Genomic DNA, 21,001 nt, shown 5'->3' with positions numbered 1-21,001 from the left:
TGGAATTAATGTGTAGATACCATAAGTTAATTTATAATTTGTTGAGGGGCCAAATTATAAATACCCAAGAGTTATTCTAAGATGACTCTATAAATAGGTAGTGGTCCCCAAGAAACACAAGGGTTTTCTGTATTCTCTCCTTCCCCATCAGAGAAAATACTCTAGAAAATAGTGTATTCTTGGAAGATCAAAACCTTCTCTGCAATCTCCAACAATGGCTTCAGGTTAGTGCTTCCGCTGATCTTTTATCTTCATCTTCTTCTTTAATTTAGCAAAGGCTTTATAGATTTATGAATTAGGGTTTTTTTATATTAAAGCACTTTATGAATATGTTTAGATCTGTGATTTATATATTTCTTAAGTGTTTTATAAATCCTAACATATTTTGTTTTTGTTGCAAAAGTTTTTAAAAGTGGGATTGGTAGAGGCATGTTAACAAATGAAGGCTTTAGTGATTGGACGCATATTGGTGAAAGACTTAAAGAGCATGAGATTAGCATGGAACATGTTAAATATATGACCACTTGGTATGAATTGCGTCTAAGGCTTAAAAAGAATCAAACGATTGATAAAACTACTCAAAGGCTAATTGAAAAAGAAAAAGATCATTGGAAAAAAGTTTTTACTAAGAATTATTTTAATAGTGAAATTTCTTGCTAAACATAACTTGGCCTTTCGTGGTTTTAATGAGAAATTGTATCAAAATAGCAATGGAAATGTTTTGGGCTTAATTGAAATGTTGGCAGAGTTTGACCCTGTTGTCCAAGAACATATTAAACGCATTACAAATGATGATATTCACAATCATTATCTTGGACATAACATCCAAAATGAGTTAATACTTTTGCTTACTTCTGCAATCAAAACTAAAATCATTAAAAAAGTCAAACAAACAAAGTATTTTTCTGTGATACTTGATTGTACTTTTGATGTTAGTCATCAAGAGCAGATGTCCTTAATATTGAGATATGTGGATGTTTCTTCACATTCGGTTAACATTGAATAATATTTTTTAGGATTTTTAAATGTGAATGATACAACTGGTCAAGGACTTTTTGATGTTTTAAAAAATGAGTTGAAAAAACTTAATCTTGACATATTTGATGTGCGAGAACAAGGTTATAATAATGGGTCAAATATGATAGGAAAACATCAAGGTGTACAATAAAATTTTTTAGACATAAATCCAAGAGCCTTTTATACTCCTTGACAGGATGTCATAGTCTTAATTTGACATTATGTGACATGGCTGAATCATGTAGTAAAGCTAGAGATTTTTTTGAAGTTATCCAGCGCATATATACGATTTTTGCCAATTCTACTAAGAGATGGCAAATTTTGAAAGATAATGTGAAAGGATTGACTCCAAAATCATTGTCATCCACTCATTGGGAAAGTCGTGTAGATAATGTTAAAGCTATAAGATTTCAAATATCAGAATTTAGAGAAGCTTACTTGAACTGTCAAAAAAAGATGGACTTGATTCTAAAATAAGAAGTGAAGCAAAATCCTTGGCAACAAATGACTTTGGAGATTTTAAGTTTTTAATAGCAATTATTATTTGGTTTGAAATATTATCTGCTATTAATTTAGTTAGCAAGCTTTTACAATCAAAAGATATGCTTATTGATGTTGCTATGAAAAAAATAAAAAGGTTAATTTATTTTCTTGAAAAATATAGAGAAACAGGTTTTTATGATGCCTTAAATAGTGCTAAGAAAATTGCTATTGATATGAATATTGATCCAATTTTTCCTCAAAGACGCACAATTCGAAGAAAAAGACAATTTGATGAGAATTTGAATACCCCATCTATTGAGTTATCAGGAGAAGAATCTTTTAGAATTAATTATTTTTTTTACCTTGTTGATCAAGCCATTGTTTCTCTTACTAAGCGATTTGAACAATATGAAGAATATGAAAATATTCTTGGTTGCTTGTTTACTTCTGATAAGCTCCAATTATTAGACAGTACAGGTTTGAAGTCTTGTTGTAGTCATTTTGAAAAGGCATTGAAACATAATGAACAATATGATATTGATGGAAATGTATTATATGTGGAGTTAAAGTTATTAAGAGAAATCTTGCCTAGGGAAAAAATGAGAGCTATTGATATATTGAAATTTTTGAAAGGCGTAGATTGTTTTCCTAATACAATTATTGCGTACATAATTTTATTGACTATTCCTGTGATAGTTGCTTCTGCAGAAAGAAGTTTTTCAAAATTGAAGTTGTTAAAGTCCTACCTGCAGTCTACCATGTTACAAGAAAGACTTAATGGATTAGCATTGATCGTGATTGAAAATGATGTTTTAGAAACTGTAAAATATGAAGAGATGGTTGATGAATTCGCTTCAAAAAGTATGCGAAGAATGGCTTTTTTTAAATAGAAGGTTGATAATTACTTAAAGTTGTAATGAAATAAATAACAATTATTATAATAAAATAGTTTTTTTTTTATTAGGAGCCTAAAATTTAAGATTGGAACAGGACCTCCAAAATGTTTAAGACGGCCCTGCTTTGGTGTATAACATGTTCCCAACCACTCATGTTATTAAGCTCCCAAAACAGAAGTTGTAAGAATCATCTTCTCTGAGAAACTTTAACAAGTGAATCAAAGAACTCAATGAACACAAACATGAGTTCATGTATACTCATGATTCAAGTTATTCTACTTATGGTCATCGTTGTGATATGAGTAACGTCTACTATTCTAAGTCATCCCTACTTCCTATATGTTGGGCTTCCATTCATAGCTAGGTGCAGAGACCGCTTCTTCAACCATTCATAGATAGGTGAAAATATATGCGTAGTTGGCTATTGGTACATTTCATTATGTGCTTCAAGTTCCACTACTAGTGTTGGTGATCTATTGCGCTGAGCCTGTGAAAACTTCTTCAACAAATCATCTTAAGCATGCTCATAGTCCTTCCAATGCCTCTATTAGATCGTTAGCCTTACTATTATTGGGTTCTCTGGAACATCAGCCATCTATGGGTCAGCGGAACACACATCCTTAGCCCCCACCTCTATTGGTCGTTCCTTTCACATTGATTCTAACTGATCTTCTAGTTGCATGTGTGAGCTCTTACAAGAAATGTTGATTTAATAGAAACAAAAGAGTTCAATTATAGGGAGAGAAGATTCCATGAATATATCTAAACTTAATGTTGTCAAGCTTAACTAGTAATATTCTATTTATCAAACAAAGTCTAATGAATTCCTAATATAATTTATTCTAAATTTTAAAGAAAGGAACATTGTCCTTCCTAGTTTCAATTCAAGACAATAAAGAAAAATAAAACCTATTCATATTCTTCATAAAAAGTGTAATCGATCATAGCAGGTAATATACTCTTAATTTCTCTAAGCACCCACTACAGATGAGGCACTAATTATAGGAAACATATTTTAACAAAAATCTATGTATCACATATAAAACTATTAATGGCAAAACTAAGCATATTGAAACTAACACTTACATTATAGTGAGAGGGATTTTTTTCAGTCTTCTGTATGTATACTGTGAGTATCCTTCGGGCTAAGGAACGATCGGCTCTGATACCAACTGTAACGCCCCAATATTTTACCTTATTTTACAAAGTGCTAATTTTGATGCATTAATTAAAAAGAGTCAAAGCTGTTTGAAAATACACAGTGGGTTTTACAATAAATATGCAAAAAGGTGAATGATCATTCATATTAAAACAAAATAAGTAGTTGAGTGTATTTTTCTTAAAAAAATAAAAATAAATTTATAACATCCCACTGAGCTCAGATTACTTTATTATAAAAAAAACAAAACCAAGGCTCCACCGGCGTTCTGCATCGTTTGCTCGTCCATAGCCCCTCGCAAGATACATACCGTAACCGACCCATCTCATCAAACTTACATTCAATGTTCCCTGTCTATTTCCTGTAGGGGGAAAGTAAGGGGGTGAGCTAAAAGCCCAGTAAGGAAATGCTTAACATACAATAGCATTCAATACACTAAACATATCTTAAAATTCACAAAAATATGATTCTTTATAACATTAACGTATCCAGTCTTAACAATAGTATATACCTTAGATCATAATTGTAATTTAAATAACTTCAGATATGCAAAGCTATATCATATATCATATATTTGTACTAAACGAAACCATTACATATATGTAGGGACAACAACCCTGACATCATACTCATAGCACAATCATAGCAATAACATATAAAAATTATTTCAATCATATCATGTCTTTACCATAACATTGGCATATCATAGTCATTACTTACATAACCCGGGCCTAGCCTGGCCCTACAATATCCTGGGCCTAATCTGCCCATATAATAACCTGGGCCTATGTAGCCCTACCATTGTTATAGGATAGGGTATCTCTATATTCAACAGTAACATCACTGTATCATACCCCACCATAACAATGTCATACACGAATCAGACAAATGTAGGGTAGGGTATCTCTACATTCAACGGCCTTACCCCGTATCATACCCCACCATGGCCCCTCATTTGTACCTGAGACGTTAGCATACAACATACAACATACAACATACAACACACCACATACATCATACAACATACAACATACAACATACAACATTTGTCTGATTCGTGTATCATACCCCACCATGGCCCCTCATTTGTACCTGAGACGTTAGCATACATCATACAACATACAACATACAAATCGTACCAACTATAATATATATATATATATCGATTCACAAACTCATATTGTGTCCATACCACACATTCTCAGTACTATATACACATTCATAATAATACATCACAAATAATATTTCAATAGACAAATAATTTAAATTATGCAGTTAAACACATAAAACTACTTAATTTCCTTACCTCAAATCCCGCTGCTTAAGACTTGTTATCTCGTCACTACTACCTATAATAAGACAGGGGTCAAGGCCCTAATATTAAATTCGTACTCTTACAGTACAGCAGAAAGATCACTATTTTTGACTAACAACTACACTAATTCAGTAAAAGTTGTCTTCATAAAAATTATAAGAAATTCCATTATCTTTCTAATGATATAAAGATCATTAAAAATGGATTAAAACTGAGGGAGTTATGATTGTTTTACTGAAACTATTTCTGAGAAGGAATATAGAGTAACAAATTATACAACTTAGCAAAAATACAAACTTTTTGTATTGAAAGGTTCAGAACTAGAATATAACATCCTCATGAAAGTTTTAGGAAATTAAATTCCCTTTCCAATGATACCAAAATCTTTGAAATTGGAATTATATTGAAGATATATTGCAATTTTATCAAAACAGTTTTGGAAGAACAAGATTCAAGAAACGAAGCAAATAATACAGAAGGAAAATAACTTTTTGACATAGTATAACTCCGAATTAACAAAATGTTCCTTCATGAAGCTTATGGGAAATCTAATAAGCTTTGGAACCATATATAGATCATTAAAAATGGATGAGAATTGAGAGAGTTATGGTATTTTAAGTGAAAGTACTTTTTTCTGGGAATATGAAAAAAATGATTTACAACAATATCAGAAAGATGATAATTTTCGACATAGAATATCACCGAAATGGTGAATAGTTTCTTCATAAAAATTTTAGATCATCGAATAAGCTTTCTAACGATATAAAAATCGCTGGAAACGGATCAATATTGAGAGAGATATGACTATTTTACTAAGACAATAATTTTCAGAAAAAAATAAAAAACGAGATTTCATAGTTTAACCTAAAAGTTCACAACAATAAGTGGAAGAACTCTCTTACCTCTTGATGACTCTTCTTAATCAGTGCTAGATCTTGAAATCTCAAATTATTAGAATGGTGATGATGATCTCAATCTTATGTTGATGAAAATCATGAGTGTTGTTTGGCGAAGAGAACGAAACAAGAAGGAAAATTATAAATATTTGATAGATAGCCAGATGAATAACTTGTAGGGTATAGGATTTTATGAGTGTCTTTTCTAAGAATTGTGTTCAGGCTAGAATTGTGTTAAAGAAAGAGATTGAGATTGAGTTTTATTTTTGTCAGGGTTAGAGGCTCTGCATATTACGTATCAAGAATGTGATAGATTTAGGTTTTATAATCTAATTAAACCTATAAAAGAAAATAATAAAATAACCCCTATAATCTGATGCTAATTTAATTCTAAATAGAAAATAAATAAAAATCTTATTTGTTAGATATAAGTTTTAAATTTGAATTTTAAAACTTAGGGTTTCTATACTAAACTTAACAGGTCGTCACTTTGTAGCTTAATTTTGACCCCAATAAAGTTAAAATTATGATAAATCTATTTCTACATAATTGATAGATCTCTGAATTATCTTTCTAACGCCACTGAAATCACCTCAATCCGAGCTCTAGAACTCCAGATATGATCATTTTAGTAAAACAGTTTTTAATCCTGCGAATTTATCCAAACCTACGAATTTTTAACATTAATTCTATAATAATGTTATTTGATATCACTTATACCATTAATTAAAATCCACTAAATAATTTATAAAACCCTAATAAACTTTCATATTGAGCTTTAATTAAATGATTACCTACCTTGTAAAAATACCATAGTATTTTACTTTCGTAGTTAATATAACTTTAACTCTCTCTAGAAAATTGGTACAATAATCTAAGCAATAATCTCAACTCACTAACAACACAAATATATAAGATAATTATCCTCACACAATTAATATCCCAAGGAGAGAAAAAAAAACTTAAATACTATTTTAATATTGATATTACAATCTCTCACTTGTGGAGGGTCTCCTTACATATTCTATAACTCTTATAGACGTTGTATCACATTCGACTATTCAGGCTAAGTCATATGAACGAGACCCTCCACATACTGTAGTTCTAGATTTCAGAGACCTTCATATCATCATTGGATAAATATATAAAATTTGATTACAGTATATTTAATTCATTCATTTTTTTATTTCTTTCAGGTTCATGTTGTTTGATTAATCATTTTATATTCTCAATATTAAATATTTATTCATTCAAAACTATTATTTTTAAATATATTAATCTAGAACCCTCCATTAGCCACATCTAATTGATTCTTTTAATTATGATAATTAATGAACTCAATAGATTCCATGACTAATTAAGTCAGATATTTGGAATGAAAAATTTCATTTCACATCCTTTCTCGTTTTAAATCAATCACATTTAAGTGACTTTTTTATTTAAAATTATATAATTAATAAGAATATTTATTTCTCGTTTCACAAACGATACTATAATTTATATATTCTTAAATTAAATATTTTCTTAATCTTAAATTCTAACAACTCGTTGCAAATGGATTCACCTATTGAATGATCTTTTAAATATACTCTAGGCATACTCGATACTCCCACTCAATTAGACAACTCCTTATTTGTTCACTGTCTTTGATTATTTAATTAATACTCTTCTTAATTTATAATTTGAAATTTATTACTTGTCTAATCTCATTATGCTAGTATCCCTAAATTTTAATAGTTAAGCAATTATTCTATTCAATACTAATATTTTATATTTTAAATATATTTTAAATTATTTATCCAATACCTCAATAACATCCAAAATTTCCATTATTATATTATTAAATCCATATTTAGTAACACTATTTATTAGTAATTATACATTATAGACATCAATCACTTTAATAATTACTATTATATTGTTTGAATTCAACCACATCAAAATTCAAATCTAAATATAATAATTCAAATATTCATCTTATGAAGTCAAAAACCAAATCATCCTTCTCTTAATGAATATTTTTATGAACTATCACATATACTTTTATTATTTACCATAAACAATATCAATTTTAATAAAGTAAAAGTTTCTAACTTATTAAAAATACATATTCAATATCATCTTAATGTATTGAATAATTAATGAGACTGTTAATGTATGATTATTGAATAATCATATTTTGACTCCAAAGTTCAAAACTAGAAAGTATTAACTTTCCCATTTTCTTTCTCATTAGACTTTGATGTTCTTTTTTGTTGAATTAAGCGTTTATATATTACAATACATAACATGGGACTCGAACCCAAGACCTCCAACACACACGCACCCTCTATAGCCACTTGAGCTAGCCTATATGTCTAAGCGTTACTAATTTGAATTAGTTGGTTATTCAAACCTTCTTGGTATATCTTTTATTTCAATAAATCTCATCTATTGAAATATAGTTCCATGGAAATTTGATTTGATTTAAAAATACTAATTGTTGTATTTAAGAACAATTTAGTTTTCTTAAATTATTTATTTTAATGAGTAGAATACTCCTACTTAAATACTTATTACCTTTGAATATAATTGGTGGTCATGACTATTAAAATTTAATTTTAACTCTTCAAACTTATTCTCATTTTAATTGTCATCTTTATTGAGATTTAATTCCATGAACAACTTCAATCAATTATTCTTAATTTCAATGTATTCTAAGCACTTTAAAACACTTTTAATTTATTTAAATCATATCTCATATTGATTTGAATAATTAGTTATAATCTATTTCACTAAATAGATTCAACTAGTGAATGTTTAAATGTGATTTTATTTAATTAGACAATTCTAATTAAATATTTATATTATTCCTTAATGAATCATTAACCATACATGATTGGAATAGAATTTGATATCCATGTATATGTTTTAATAGTCATTCAAAGCTTTTAATTAAATGTCATTGAATTTCTAAGTTTAATAATATTGAATTAAAATTATATTTTAATTTATTTTAAACTTAATTATAGAAACATACATACGTTACTATTCCAAACAGTTACTTATGTATTATTTAGTCAAAATAATTAAGATATTTAAACATGATTTTAAAATTATACTATGAGTGTTGAAGTCTTATTTAATTAACTTTGCACACATAAATTTGAAATTAAATAAACTTTATTGATAAAACATAAAATATTCAAAATAAAATTATTTAAATAAAACAAACTTTAAATGTGCAACTAAAATTTTAAACAATAAATCTAAAAGAAAATGTCTTTAAAATTTAAAATAAAAAATTGACTTCTTCATTGCTCTTCTAAAATCCTTCTCCATCTCGAACTTTGTAGAAGTCTCACTTCCTCAAATTACATTCGTCGTCTATTCACGAATTTGCATGCAAGAGAGAAACAATGTCAGTGATTAAGAATAATTTAATTCACTATTGTTTATAAACAAGAAGAAAAGCGAATCATATTTACCTTCCTCTCCAGCTTCGTAACTGTCAAAATATGCATCTTGTTATGATGAGCATTTCTCTCATAAGTAACTTGGTCATGAGCGCAACGTACTTATTATGTACTATCTTCCAGATGTCACATGCATAGACTAAACAGTCATACATATCTCTTATCTCTTCATTGAATGAAGCCAATAAGACAAACCTAGCACGAACATTATTATGGTGCCATCGGTTATAAGCTCTCCTGACTACGTAACTAGAATGTTCACGTAATATGAGCCAGGGAGTTTTTATATAGACAAGTTCAAATACATTTTCTCTTTGTAAAAGAAGTTCTATTTTAATTCTCCATTCGGATTGGAAGTTACCATCAAATTCAGTTACTCTATAATAGGGATAGTTATGCACGTTGTATTGTTGCTCTATTTTTATTATTATTAGACTGAAATAAAAAATAAATAATGCGAGATATAAGCAATAGGATATAAATACATTATAAGTTCTATAAATGAAAAATAAATATCAAGTTTGGAATCTAAATATGATGCATGAGCTCACTTAGAAAAAAACATGTATACATTATATGTGTAGTTATACTAGCGGGGATTGTGGGACAAAAAATAAATCCACTTGGTTTCAGACTTGGTGCAACCCAAGGTCATCGTTATCCTTGGTTTTCACAACCAAAAAAATATTCTAAGGATCTACAAGAAGATCAAAAAATATTAAATTGTATCAAGAATTATGTACCAAAAAATATAAAAATATATTCTCTTATTTATTACTTGTATCTACTATTTAGGCAAAATATCGCCACCTCATTGTTACTAAGAAACTAAAAGCAACCTTAGAAACAAAAGAAACAGATGTACAAATAGAAACAACTTTAGAAACAAAAGGACTAAAATTCTACGATAAGATTATTCAAAGATTAAAGTTCTGCTTTAGGGTCGGTCAAATTAATATCGAATAATATACAAGACTTGTTCTTGTCTTTATAAATTGCAACTAAAATAACTCTTATTTTCTTTATAAAATAAAGTATCGCTTGTTTGGTCAAGTTATGTCCCCTAATGTCAAAGACGGGGACATTACTTTGTGTGTAACACATTATTTCAAATTCCACGACTAACTTAGTAACGCCGCCTTAAGGGTTGGTATTGTACTAAAATAGATCACTTTATCCTATCCTTAAAAGGAAACCAACCTAGACAATATATGGTTCAACACCTTACAAAGCCGTCTCGAGGCCCTTCCCATACCCTCGGGTGTTAGACTAATAATGGAGACCATGGGTTTCATAACAAATGACAACCCTCTCCCACTCACTATTTTAAAATGTATTTATCATTATTAAAACCATTTTAGAAAAATAAATTTTAATCTTCAAAATTAAATTTTTTATAATACATTAATTAAATTACTATATAATAGGTCTAAAAATAATTTACTAACAAATGAGCCTTATTTTGTTGTGCTACATCTCTGTAAGTATTTTGTACTCAATTTATGATATTGATGTTATTTATGTTAAATATTAATTTATATGAACTTTAAATTAATCTCGCTAAACATGTATTTCCAAAATACAACTTCACCCTAAGAGTAAAGACCATTCCAAAATTTAACTTCTTGTCATCGACATCATTCTAAAAATTTAAATCAGCATAGCTTAAGGGGTTTAGAACACCACCTTAATAGACTAGCATATAGTCTTTTTTTCTGCTGAGATATTTCAATACGTGTTTAACAACTACCCTATATTTTGGTCCTGGGTTGGATTGATATCTCCTTACAACTCTTACTTCGTGACAATGTTGTTTAGTACACAATATAACATACATCGAACTATCAATTACAAATGCATAAGAGATTCTTCTCATTGCATATATATATATACTAGATGAGAGTTACGTGGCGAGCCACGTAAATATTAGTTTTATATAAGTTCTAGTGGTTTTTGTTTAAGAATTTAGTAACTAAGCAACAACAACAGCAATGGTAGATAGATCTATTTAAGTTTTTCATATTTGTAAAGATTATAAATCTAAACTTTTAATTTTCTTGATTTGAGATTTTGAATTGTTCTAATTTATTTGTTTATAAATTTATTGAAATACTTGAATATTTATATGTTCTGATTTATTCATACTTGAATATTTATTTTTTATTTTATTTTAAATTATTATGTAAATTTATGTAAATTATAAATCAATAAATAATAAAAGAACATGTCTAATATAATTTATAATTTATGATATGAACAAATAAATATAGTTATGCTTGCAAATTGGCTTGATTAAATTCAATAGGAACATAGGATAGCATTTTTTTCTAATGACAAAAGAAATACTAATTTACAGTAAGCCAAAAGTTAGAATTTAAACGCATTTAGACGATGCCTATTATTGATAATAGAAGCAAAAAAAGTTAAAGGTCTTTACGATGATAAAGAGCTTAGGAGATGCTGAGAATGTTCTAATTCTAGATTAATCACCCTATAGTATATTCACACTCTATATGAGCAGCTCACCCTACATCAAGAAAAGACAGGAACCCCTCCAGTACTCACTTTCAAAACCAGTTTACCAAAGTCTATTGTTTATTACCTCTCGCCTAGCATAAGTAAAGCGTAGCAATGGCCTCTCATTCTTATTAAAATCCTAAATTTTAAAACTTACAACATGGCCTCAAATTTTCACAGACAACAATCTAAAATTACTAACAGGAATAAATTTATATAGCTTAAGAAAACTTTTTATATACATATATACATATATATTCACTGTTATTTCATATTCAATTCAGACAATATTTTATACAAAATATATCTCACTTTTCATGAAAAGGTAATAAGATGCACAACTGTTAATGTAATTTGTACTAATTGATTTTGGCCCATGCAAAAAGTAGTCACTCCCTTGTATCCCAAACTTTCTCTTCTGCAAAAAAAATAAATTAATTAGTATAGAACATACGAACAATTGTATACAAAATTAGTACTACTATACTCAGGGGTTAACATAATTTAAATATCAAGGTAAAATAGCGATTTAATAGTCATTAAGGAATTATATCGAACAGTTTATAGGCGCCAAAATATTAATCATATAAATATCAAGATAACATAATTTACTCAGAAAAATCATATAAATGACTTTTTGATTTCACAAAGGTCAAGGCTTAAGCTAGAGGCAGCATATGACTCTTTAAGACTAGGGTCGGCCCTGAAAATATATGGGCCCAAGACGAATTAAATTTTGGGGCCCTAAAAAATATATAAAAAAAATATCTAAAAAAAGAGTGTTATGAGACTTGAACCAATGACCTTGGGTATTATACCATTCACCTCAACCAACTAAGCTATGAATATTTGTTGCTTATAATATACTTAAATTTTACTTAAATAAAAGCCTACGAATTTTTTTTTATTTTTTTTTATTTTGGGCCCCCGGAAAGAGTGGGCCCTAGGCACGGGCCTAGCCCGCCTATGCCTAGGGCCGGCCCTGTTTAAGACCAAACTCTTATATGGAAATCATGCTAAATGGATCTTTCTGTTTGGACAATTACCATGCTTTAGTTATATCTTCCAATTAACTGTGGAGTCATGCATTCAAAACAAAATTTATTTAGATTATTGCATCAAGATCCAAGCTGTACAAATACATGAATTTCCCTCCCACATCAAGGTCTAAAAACCAATTATGAAGGCTATGATCAGTAATAGCACCACTTGGAAGATTTGTATTGAGTTGAACTAAAATTAATGCACATCATTCCAACATGCAAAAATCATCAACAGAAGCTAATTAAAGTATACCAGCATTTTGAGGCTCTTCAATCAATTATAGACTTCCCTTCCCTTATATTGAGACGAACCGTGGAAGACGAGTCTGAACCCATGAGAGAAAGAGAGAGAAAAAAGTAAATAATCCGTGTTACTAATTAGAGATATTTAAACACAACAATGAAATAAATATGATTCAAGGATATAGATAAATACGCTTACCAGATGATTGGCGAAGAGAGTCAATGCCCATTTGCAATCTCGTTGAAAGAGGGCATTTTCTTGAAAAGTTATGGAGACTTTACCTGAAGCTGTTCGACAGGGAAAAGGCCATGTTGAACTGCCTATAAATAGCCGTATGCGAATCGGACTCCCAGAAATATGTAATATGGTTGAAATTACAATCATATAAAGGAAGAAATGGGATTACAGTAAAGAGAACATTAAATTTGAGAGAGGCATATTCTTGAATCGGTGAAAATAGCCATTCGTATAAAAACACAAGAATAGAAAAACCCTCAGCTTTGATTCTCTATGGGCTTCAATATAATTTTTTTGGGGAGTAAATCGCAAGGAAGGAGAAGCATAATATAAGTACTATATTTTTGGGATGCACCTGGCCGATTTTTCGCCAGAGGTCGAAGCTAAATCAATAATGGAGGATCGACGATGTTGATTTCCCGTTATGGGGATTTTCGATGGAAGCTAAACAAAGACGCTCACCACTGTTTCCACCCAAATCGATGGCACTTTTCAATCGAATTTTTTTAGGTTTCCAATGGCGTTGTCATGAGTTCCCCTGATTTAAGGAATTAATAGTCATTTATATGATTTTTTTAAATAGCGATTTAATACGCAGGGGTTAACAGATGACTTATTGGTAAAATTTTAAATATTTTACGGTTTGTTAGAGAGATATGTGGGTAAGATGATTTTTTTTAATTTAAAAAAATATTGTTTAATTTTTTGGGTTTAATTATTGAGTTTATTTGTTAACGATCAAACCTATTAACATCGTTAAATTTAACAGAATATTCTTTTATTTTTAAGGTATATTCTGTTAAACCAAGAAATGCCGTTAGATAGGCACTTTTAATATATAAAGATATATTTTAGAACACCTTTTTCTTACTTGTGATGTGACTTTTCATGCTTGGTGATCTTCTCTTTGGGATATTTATTGGATCGGTGAAACCGGAATCCGTATGTGGGACTGGGTCAAATTTATTTGGGATCTTAAGCACAAGGGGATTAATGCAGGTGAAGTTTTTTTTATATGCATCTGTGGTGGTTGATACAGTCTGGCGCACTCGAAATGACAAAATACATAATAACTATAATGTTGATTTGAAGAAGTGTATTGACCATATCTGTATGTCCTATGCAGATTTACATGCTACTATTTTCCCTGTTCCTAGCCCTCCTTCGACGGTGAGCTGGTCTCCTTCATCTCAGGATTGGATCAAGCTTAATTGCGATGTTAGACTGGGTTCGATAGCATGTGCTCCTCTGTTGTTGCCAGGAACCACCTCGGTAGAGTGGTTTGGGTCCAGATGTCCTCTGCCGATTTCTCTGATGCTCTGTGCGGTGAAGTAGTGGCTTGATGTTTGGTCATTTCGACTGCCAAGGATATTGGTGCAAAGTTTGTAATTGTGGAGAGCGACTCAAGGGTAGTTATCAATGCGCTCAATGGAAAGGAGTCTCATTGGAGCATTGAAAACTATGTCTCTTTTTGTAAAAGTTACTCTAATTTGTTTTCTAGTTGTATTTTCTCTTATATTAACAGGGATTGTAATTTTGCCGCTCATAATGTGGCTAAGTGGGCGTTTACCCACAAGAGGTTTGGGGTTATCCCGTTAAACTCCATTCCGACTAACATTTTATGTAACGACCGTGAGGTCTAACCGGTTTATTTATCAGAGTACGTTTTTTATTCAAAAAAAAAAGAATGATATGAATTACATTATGACAATTGTCGACGCGGAAAACTTTCAGTCAACAAGCTAATTGTCTAGCCAAATATATACGAAATCAAAATATGAGTTACTACAAGCAAAGCAACTTATATAAGACCAAGTTATCTCGGAAAATTAGACAAAATAACTTGAGATCACCTTCAAGAGACATCCGATATAAACAACCCATTACATATATTTATTTAGGAGTCTTTGGACATTTACTATGATAGATGAATTCCATTTGAGGACAGTAGTTGTCTTTTTTCATAATTTTCCATTGAGGATTATTTTATTTTTTTTTTTCGACGTGGCGAATAAAGTCACACATGATTAAAAATGCAGCAAACTACAATCAGCGCTGGAACCTTCTCGAATTAGGATAGCTCATCGTCTAACCAAAGCATGTTTTGCCAAACCATGAGCTAAAAAATTTTAATTGTGAGCCATTTAAGACAAAACTGCATCCAAAAATTTAGACAATAAAATTATAGTCTTAAAACCATTGAAAGATCAATTTGACAGAAAAAAGAAAAGGAATTTGACCATGGACAAATCAAATGAATAGTAAAGTCAAGCCTTAGCATGGGCTATGATTGTGGAACTATCAAGAAGCATATAATATTGGTATTATGTTCGAACTTCTTCATGCAATAGAATCATATCTCACTCACGTTTTAAAAAAAAAAAAGGGAAAAACTCATCAACTTTGAACACAATTTTTTTTCTAGCGATAATTGCGGTCTCGTGTGAGTAATTGTTGAGGAAAAAGTTATAATTATTGAACCATTTCTTTTTTGTTGTGTTTTGTTTGTGTTTGTCTCCATCTAATGTATGACTTCTTTCCAAACCCAAAGATAACAACTTTATGAGTGGGCTGACGTGATTAGTTCATGTCAATACCACTTTTAGTGGTTACACCTTTTTCACTAACAAGTTCTTCCAATATCACAATTTGAGTTGTCAAACTTGGACCTAACCCAACCCCCTTTGACCTCTTCCATCTTGTGTTGTGGGCCTCACTCCACTCTACTCTTTTGTTCTCATTTGCTAATTTCCTAACTCAAATAATACTATCTTATTAAAATAAATAAATAAATAAATAAATACTATCTTTTTTTTAAAAAAAATAAAAAATTAAAATAGATAAGTGTATGTTATTTTAGGCCATTGTAATTTTTGCTTAATTTTAATTATTTTACAAATTGTATGTTTATTAGAATACGTGTTTAGTGAAATAGTTAAATTTGGTCTTTTTTTTTTTTTTTTGGAAATAAAGTAATTCATTAGATAGCAATATCCGCTATTACAATAGATTGAAGAGCAGAGGGAACATTGCTCTCAGTAAAAAGACTATCAGACCAAAAACAAGCACCACGAGCAACACAATGTGCGGTCTTGTTAGCAGATCGTTTAACACGACAAACAGAAACATTATGTAAAATAGAAAGAATTGATTGACATTCTTGAACAAACAAGCCGAAAACATATGGAAGTGCAACCGAGCTATTAATAGCTTGAACAACAGCGATACAATCTGTCTCGATTAGCACATTCGACAAGTTCCTCATCTTCAACCAACTGAGGGCTTCCTTAACACTCAAAGCTTCAACAACAGCTGGCTGACAAGCCCCAGGATGCAGAGAAGAGCGAGCTTCGATAAGCTTCCCATGAAAATCTCTAATGACGATACCCGTACCATATTGAGTCGTTGCAGCAAAAATCATCCCATCAGTATTGATTTTCAACATCTCAGCAGGCGGCTTCTCCCAACACACACTGCTACCAGCAACATCAACATCAAATAACAGCGGTTTGAACCTATTTTCCTGAGTCGACAACTAATTATAAAGAGTAGATCTAACCATTCGAACCACATCCGCAACCTGAGAAGAACGCCCCTGCCAAAGAAGCTCATTTTGGGCTTTCCAAATACCCCATGCCACCATCAATAGCTCATCCACCAAAGCCACTCTACCCCCTATCAGAAACGCCTTAAACCAATCGGCAAAGGTAGCTTCTGTAGAAAATTGCAACCCCACACCAGACCTATTCCAACAAGATTGTGCAAAATGACAGCCAACCAAAACATGGACAATGGTTTCTTCATCGGAATTGCAAAACACACAGCGGGGATCAACAGGAACATGTTTAGTACGTAACTGGGCACGAGTTGGTAAACACCCCAAGATAGCTTTCCACTCAAAGTGAAGAACATTGGGAGGGACTTTAACTTTCCATAGAGCCCTCCATAATTCAGACTCCAAATTAAGGCTCCATTCACCTTTCAACTCTTGGAGATAGTGGTAAGAACTCTTGACCGAGTTAAATTTGGTCTTCTAAAATTGAATTGGGTTAATTTTTTAGACTTATTTAGGAATTGATCAACCTCCAAAATTTATCGCTTCACTACACTATATATAAATTAGTATATCTTTATAGTTATAGTATCATGAATAGTAAATAGTGTTGCACATTCTCTCCATGGTATTGGATCCCGCTCTTAATGGAACGGAAATTTCTTGTATAATGGGAAAAGGGTGGGGATGAGAATTAATTTTTATTCCCGAATATTAAATAAAGTGGGGATAAGAATAACACTCTCGGACTCCACAAGAACCCATTTAATCGTTTAAGTACTTTTTTTAATAATATTTTATACTTTTTATTATATTTATGTATTTTTCTAGTAGTATATTAGTAATTTTAAAAAAAAATTAAATTGTATTTTTAAAAATAATTAGTTTATTTAATAATAAATAATATGTAATATTTTAATTTTTATGTAATTTATTTTTTTATATAATTAAATTTTTGTATAAACTTTAGTTTCACATAAATGGGTCCTTGTAAGGATTTTTGCTTCATACCCGATAAGGAATAGGTCAGGATGAGGATTAAAATTTTTAACGGGAATGAGTACTGAGGGAGCATTCTCTACAAATTCTCGGTCCTGTGTACATCCTTAATTATGAATTCAAATTTGATTAATAAAAATTTATAATTATGAGTTGACTCTCAATTTATGTGATTAAAAATATTATTTGAAAACAATAAATGAGTAAACTTAGAATTTTTTATCTCAAATACTTTAAACTTCTTGGATTAAGAGACATTGGATGATAGTGACTGATTATGAGAGTAAAGAGTACCATAAATTTTGCAAAGAGTGTAGCAGTGAGGTTGAAGATAACTTTAGGATTTAGAACAACCAGTTTGGTGGAGTGAGAATAGAATGATAAAACTTTTAGAGTTGTTTGAATAAAAGATATAATGACTCTTATTAAGTTTAATTTTATGGATAATAATAATAATAGTAATAATGATAATAATTATATAATAAATTATTAAATAAATTAATATTTAACTTTAAAATTTAAATTGTAAGTTTTCCATCCTTTATTTTTGACCTAGAAATTTTTTGAATTATCATACAACTATTTTTACAAAATTTATATATAGATCTTTGAATTATTTTTCTAACACTACTAGAATCACCTCAATCAGAGTCTTACAACTCTAGATTTGATCATTTTACTAAAACAGTTTTTAAACATGTGAATTTGTCGAAATCTACAAAATTATTAACCTTAATTCTATAATATTTTTTTTATTTAAAACCACCAATGCAAATCATTAAGCCCATCAATAGTTTCTACAACTCTAATAGTCTTTTATATTTGACTTAACTAAAAATATTTTTTAACTCGTAAGAATATCACAAATTTTCATCTTGGAGAATAATACAACATTACTTATCTTAGGAGATATAGTCATTAAACTCTAATTATTATCTCTACTCAATATCCCTAGAAATAAATAAGACAATTATTTTTATACAATTAATATTCCAATAAATTTTGAACACTATTTTTAAACCGAGTATTACACTAATTTACAAGAACACATATGCATCAAAATGAGACATAACATAACAGAATGAGTAAATTTCTGTAAATATAAATTTGACAGTGTCTATGTTCGGGAGTGAAAATACTAATTATGTTTTCTCATTAATTCTACAATTTGTTATTTTTAATAAAAAGAAACTTTAAAAAAATATGAGTTAATATTTTTCTTTTTTGAAAGAAAATATGAGTTAATATATTTTTTAAGGAGAAAATAATATGGATTTTCATGGTGCGTTTGAAGTTAAAATTAAAAGTGCATTATATATGTATTCAAAGATTTTATATATACATCATAATTAGGGATAAAAATTGTGCCTGTGAGTATTGGTGTTCCGCGGGTACCCGCTCCTAATGAGGTAGGGATTCTTTTTTTTTTTTTTTGAATAAAAGATGATGATTTTATTAATGCATTTCTTGCTCAATTACATCAAAGATGTTACTCGGAATGGAGAAAACCGAATAACTACAATCAGCATGTAACCATGAAACTCGAGCAAAAGCATGAGCAACACAATTAGCAAATCGTTTAACAAAAGGAAAATTAACATTATTCAAGTTGGAAAGAAGAGATTTGCACTCCTCGATGCAACTACCAAATGGAGAAGCCATAGTTATGGAACTCCGAAGAGCTTGGACGGTAACAAGACTATCCATCTCCACTGCGACGTTGGAAATATTTGAATTCTTTATCCAACTTAGAGCTTCTTTCACTCCTAACGCCTCAGCATAACCAGGATCAACCCTTCCTTGCCAAGAACCGGTCCTAGCATGGATGAAACAACCGGTAGTGTCCCGAAGTACCCAACCAAAACCAAATCGGTTCTTATCCGCAAACGTAGCAGCGTCCACATTAATCTTGAAATAACCAACATGAGGGGCACACCAATGCTCATCTCCTTCTCCAATTTCAATCGATGAAGAGAAGGGTGAAAAAGTTTTTCCTTAAGCTCAAACCATTGTTCAAGATCATTTTTTGCTAACGCCACAACATTCTTAACCGAACCAGACTTGCCATTCCATACCTTGTTGTTTCTTTCTTGCCAAATTGCGCCCAACATAGCATGGTACCCAAACGTTTATCGTTATCGTTCCATCGGTGAAATTGTTGCTGAAACCAATCCCCAAAAGAACTGTCACCGATGCTGCCATTGTAAAGAGCAAAGATACCTCCAAAGAAGTAGCCGTAAACGAACAGCCTACAATGCAGTGGGCTGTTGACTCCGGCATACGATCACACTTGGGGCAAGAGGATGCAATTGGAACATGTCGTTGAATGAGTTGCACCCGAGTAGGAAGACGATTGGATAAAGCTCTCCATACCATTTCCTTCACTTTTGGGGGCACCTTTAAACTGTAAAAATCAGTCCAAAAAGCCGAGATAGTCATGGAAACAAGGGGAGGCTTCAAGTGTTGAATCAAATTGTATGCTGATTTTACTGTAAAGGCACCCGAAGTCTCTTTATTCCAATACCAAGTGTCCATCGAATTAGAAGAAGAAATAGGAATAGAAAGTATTAAATCCTTGTCTCTATCATTGAACAAGTCATAAACAATTTCAGCATCCCAATTTTTTCCATCCATAGTCATTAAGCACTTCACTTGTTTGTCACAAAGGCTAGGATGAGAAGAAGTGATGAAAGGGTTATCAATATCCGGAAGCCAAGGGTCCCTAGTAATAGAAATATTCTCCCCCGAACCCACAAGTAAACTCCCACCTTTGATAATTAAATCCTTAGCTTCAATAATGCTTCTCCAAACATAGCTAGGATTATTTCCCAATTCAGCACTAATAAAAGAACCATGAGGATAGTATTTAGCTTTAAAAAGCTTACCAACAAGAGAGTTCGTCATTGTATGTAGTCTCCACGCTTGTTTGCCAAGAAGAGCTATATTGAAATCATGAAGATGACGAAAACCCATACCTCCCTGATCCTTTGCTTCACACATTCGGTCCCACTTCATCCAATGTATACCCGATTTATTCTTCGATGAAGCTCGCCACCAAAACTTACACATCAGTTGCTCTAAGTCTTCACAAATTCCTTTTGGAATTAAAAACACACTCATAGCATAGTTTGGAAGAGATTGGGCAACCGATTTGATAAGCACTTCTTTTCCTGCTCGAGACAAAAAC

The 21,001-nt window shown here is 30.7% G+C and overlaps 1 protein-coding gene and 1 long non-coding RNA gene across 2 annotated transcripts; one reads left to right on the top strand and one right to left on the bottom strand.

The window, feature by feature from the left end:
- Window positions 1-1,245: 1,245 nt before the first annotated feature.
- On the top strand, window positions 1,246-2,390 carry LOC133034141 (uncharacterized). Its single transcript, XM_061109168.1, has 2 exons — window positions 1,246-1,462; window positions 1,690-2,390. The coding sequence occupies exons 1-2, from the start codon at window positions 1,246-1,248 to the stop codon at window positions 2,388-2,390; spliced, it is 918 nt and encodes a 305-aa protein (XP_060965151.1).
- A 9,541-nt stretch (window positions 2,391-11,931) lies between these two features.
- LOC115716274 (uncharacterized) lies at window positions 11,932-13,832 on the bottom strand. The gene is made up of 3 exons (XR_009686126.1): window positions 13,224-13,832; window positions 13,035-13,107; window positions 11,932-12,156 (listed from the first exon to the last, which is right to left on the bottom strand). It is a non-coding gene; the product is annotated as an uncharacterized LOC115716274 (long non-coding RNA).
- Window positions 13,833-21,001: the final 7,169 nt, after the last annotated feature.

The sequence above is a fragment of the Cannabis sativa genome, chromosome 2 (assembly GCF_029168945.1).
Source record: "Cannabis sativa cultivar Pink pepper isolate KNU-18-1 chromosome 2, ASM2916894v1, whole genome shotgun sequence".
Classification (NCBI taxonomy): domain Eukaryota; kingdom Viridiplantae; phylum Streptophyta; class Magnoliopsida; order Rosales; family Cannabaceae; genus Cannabis; species Cannabis sativa.
This window is presented reverse-complemented; position numbering and strand designations above follow the sequence as displayed.